We start from the raw sequence: 3,278 nt of genomic DNA, 5'->3' as shown, positions 1-3,278 counted from the left end.
ATATGAGGTAATAGTTATATTGAATACTTATTGAGTTTTAATTTATATAAATTTTTGTACATATTAATAACGTGGTTGGTAATTGGCTTAGACGGTTAAATAATCATCCTTGTTATAAGAAGTTGTGGCGTTATTATTAATATTGTTAAAGGTGACATGGTGTCATGAGATGTCGGGAAGCTAACGTGGCATGATTAAAAGGGCCTACGTGGCACATCAACGTTTTTAGAAACGTTTTTTAATATATAGTATAGTTTTATCCAATTAATAATGTGCAATGGTTAATCGGTCACTTTTTCTAATTTGATATTTTTCAATGCAAATATAATTTTACTTATAATCATACAAGCATGTAATATTAATTTGCAGAATGTTAAGGTCACGAAAGAGGTCAATTGGAGTTTTAAAAGAAAATATTGGAAATTCAATTTCCGAAGATTTGTTAACGGAAATTTTTGTCAAGGTTGCCTGTGAAAACTCTATTGCAGTTTAAAGTTGTTTGCAAATCATGGTATGCTATCATCAGGAGCCCTAATTTCATTACAAAGCATCTAAAAAATTACTATAGAAACAATGATGATAGCTGTGAATGTCTTATTGCTCAACTTCCAATTACTGTAGCGGGTGAACTTAAAACGTATGAGTTATTGTTAGATTATGAAGTACCAAAAGTTTTATTAGCATGTGAAAATAATATAGATTCTCTTATGGAGTTTACTAATACGTTCTTATATGGTCCGTGTATTGGATTATACTACTATCGGCCTGATTTGAGAAGGATGGTCGTTATCTATGTAATCCAACACTCAATGAGAAAAAAAAATTGCCTTCCCTGTTTAAGAGCCCTAATTTTCCATCTTATTATGAGTGTCCCAGATATTATGAATATTATGGTTGTAGTTACCTTGAGTTTTATGGATTCGGACACGATCCTTTAGCTAATGATTACAAGGTAATTATTATCAAGAATTGCATTGATACAAGAATTGCATTGATACAAGAATATATAAAGATTGGAGTTCTTCGCGTTCTTTGGAACAAGAGCATATGAAGTATTCTACATTGATTTTTATCTACTCTTTACGGAATGATTCTTGGAGAAATTGGGGTGACTTGAATGGAGATTATCATATGAAACGGGAAATTTGCTACATCTTTGTGAATGATAGTGTTTATTGGCTAGCAAACAAGGATAAATGTCACGATTATCATTTGATGGTTGGTTTCAACCTAGTTAGTGATGAATTTCAAGAGTGGCAACTACCAAATTGTGAGAAGGTGGATTATTATTCATTGCATAGTCTTGCAGTATGTTATAATTCTGTTGCCTTACTAATTGAAGATCGTCAACAAGGGATGTGGGATAGGTACCGGTTCGTGTTGTGTCGTTTTAATGAAGGGACTTGGACTAAGAAACACACCATTGATCTTAACTGTGATACTGACTTTGGTAGACCAAAGCCACTTGGTCATTGGAAGGATAACAAGCTCTTGTTCTATAAGTGTCGTCGTACAATCGTTTTATATGACCTTGAAACACAAGAAACATGGGATCTAGTAACACCAGATGGATTTGCGTGTCATGTTATTTCTGCTCACAAGGAAAGCCTAGTTTCACTTAGGATGTGGGAAAAGCAAGATGAAAACATAAGCTGATATTTATCTCTTTTCAGTAATAATGGTCAATTGCACCAAAATATCTACACATTACGCTATGAATTTGGGATGTTTTCAAAAAAAAAAAAAATGCTATGAATATTGGATGACTAAATTTAAACTTGTGTGATGCATGGTTCGTTTATTTTATTTCATATGTGTTACTATGAATTTTAGTTCACTAAAATTAATTTCAGTTTAATAAAAATAAGTTCAGTTCAGCAAAAATAAAATCATTAAAATTAAAGAAGAAATATAATAGAAAATCGGTAAAAATAATTTCAATTCTGTATAAATAATTTCACTTCAACAAAAATAAGGTGAAATGAACGGGGCCTAACTAGGGTTGTACACAGTTTGGTTTGAATCGTAACCAAACCGGATCAAATCGCATTTTAGCGGTTTGGTTTGGTTTACGGTTTATAAAAATATGATTTGGTTTCGAATTTTTTGTAAATACGGTTTACCGTTTGGTTTGGTTTTTCAAATATTATAAACCAAACCGTAAACCAATCAACCAAATTTTAATTTTTTATATAATTTTAAAATAAATTAAACTAATTACTACTTCCTCCGTTTCTTTTTAATTGACACGTTTCTTTAGTCATGTTTGCCTATACACAACTTCAACTATTATTATCTTTGATTACCGATAAACAAAAATTATAAAAATTTGATATTTTGAAAATATAAATTGTGACGAATCTAACAAGATCCCACATAATAACACGGTCAAAGGGGAGCGAGTGAATAGTGCTAAAGCCAAAACGTGTCAATTAAAAAAACGGAGGTAGTATAGATTAAGAAAATAAATAATAATAATAATAATAATAATAATAATAATAATAATAATAAAAAATGTAAAATCAAAATACAACGGGTATACGAGTAAAATCCTAGACTCCTTGGCACTCCAATAGTCCCATACTTCCTCTACTCTGCTTGTGCCAATTTCAGGTTTGATTTTTTTTTTTTTTTGGTTTAATTGTTTACATTTCCATGAATTGTTCAATAGGAGTAATAAACATTACTAATGAATTGTTCTATAATTAACATTACTTTGAATTGTTTAGGGGTGTCTGTTCGGTTTTCGGTTTGGATTTAGCCCAAATCTGATCCCATTCGAAATATAATTCGGTTTTCAATTTTCCAATCCGATCCGATCCGATTCAAATTAAAATTAGGTTATTTGGATCCGATCCAAAAATCCGAATTATAATACAAAATTTTTAGCGCCTAATACGGTTATAAAAATAAAGCTTTAATATAATTACAAGTCTTCAAAATCATTATTAATATCAATAGTTCAACATCAAGTCATTAATTAATTAATACAAAGTCTCCCTAATATATTTTATATAGTAGTAAGTATTAGAGCTAAACTTCAAAAAAAAAAAAATTTCCTAAAAAAAAAAACTTCAAAAATTAAAGAAATACATATTTATATAAGCTTAATTTTACAATTCGGTTTTCGGTTTAGATTAGATCCAATTAGGGTCAATCCAATCCAATCCCAAAAATCCGAATTTTCAAAAAAATTTAATCCGATCCGATACGATTTAAATTTCAGATCCGATCCGAATTAATAATCCGGTTTGGATTATATTGGATTGGATTTCGGT

The 3,278-nt window shown here is 30.0% G+C and overlaps 1 protein-coding gene across 1 annotated transcript; it reads left to right on the top strand.

Annotated features, from left to right (window-relative positions):
- Positions 1 to 1,047: 1,047 nt before the first annotated feature.
- On the top strand, positions 1,048 to 1,656 carry LOC145566778 (F-box/kelch-repeat protein At3g06240-like). The gene has a single exon (XM_081626089.1). The coding sequence runs from the start codon at positions 1,048 to 1,050 to the stop codon at positions 1,654 to 1,656; it is 609 nt and encodes a 202-aa protein (XP_081482215.1).
- Positions 1,657 to 3,278: the final 1,622 nt, after the last annotated feature.

This window comes from Chenopodium album, chromosome 11, assembly GCF_948465745.1.
Source record: "Chenopodium album chromosome 11, dcCheAlbu1.1, whole genome shotgun sequence".
Taxonomy (NCBI): domain Eukaryota; kingdom Viridiplantae; phylum Streptophyta; class Magnoliopsida; order Caryophyllales; family Amaranthaceae; genus Chenopodium; species Chenopodium album.
The sequence above is the reverse complement of the archived record's forward strand: the minus strand, read 5'-3'. Positions and strand labels throughout refer to the sequence as shown.

Coding starts and splice junctions, on each gene's coding strand:
- LOC145566778 (XM_081626089.1), top strand. CDS start 1,048: ATGAAGTATTCTACATTGATTTTTATCTACTCTTTACGGAATGATTCT.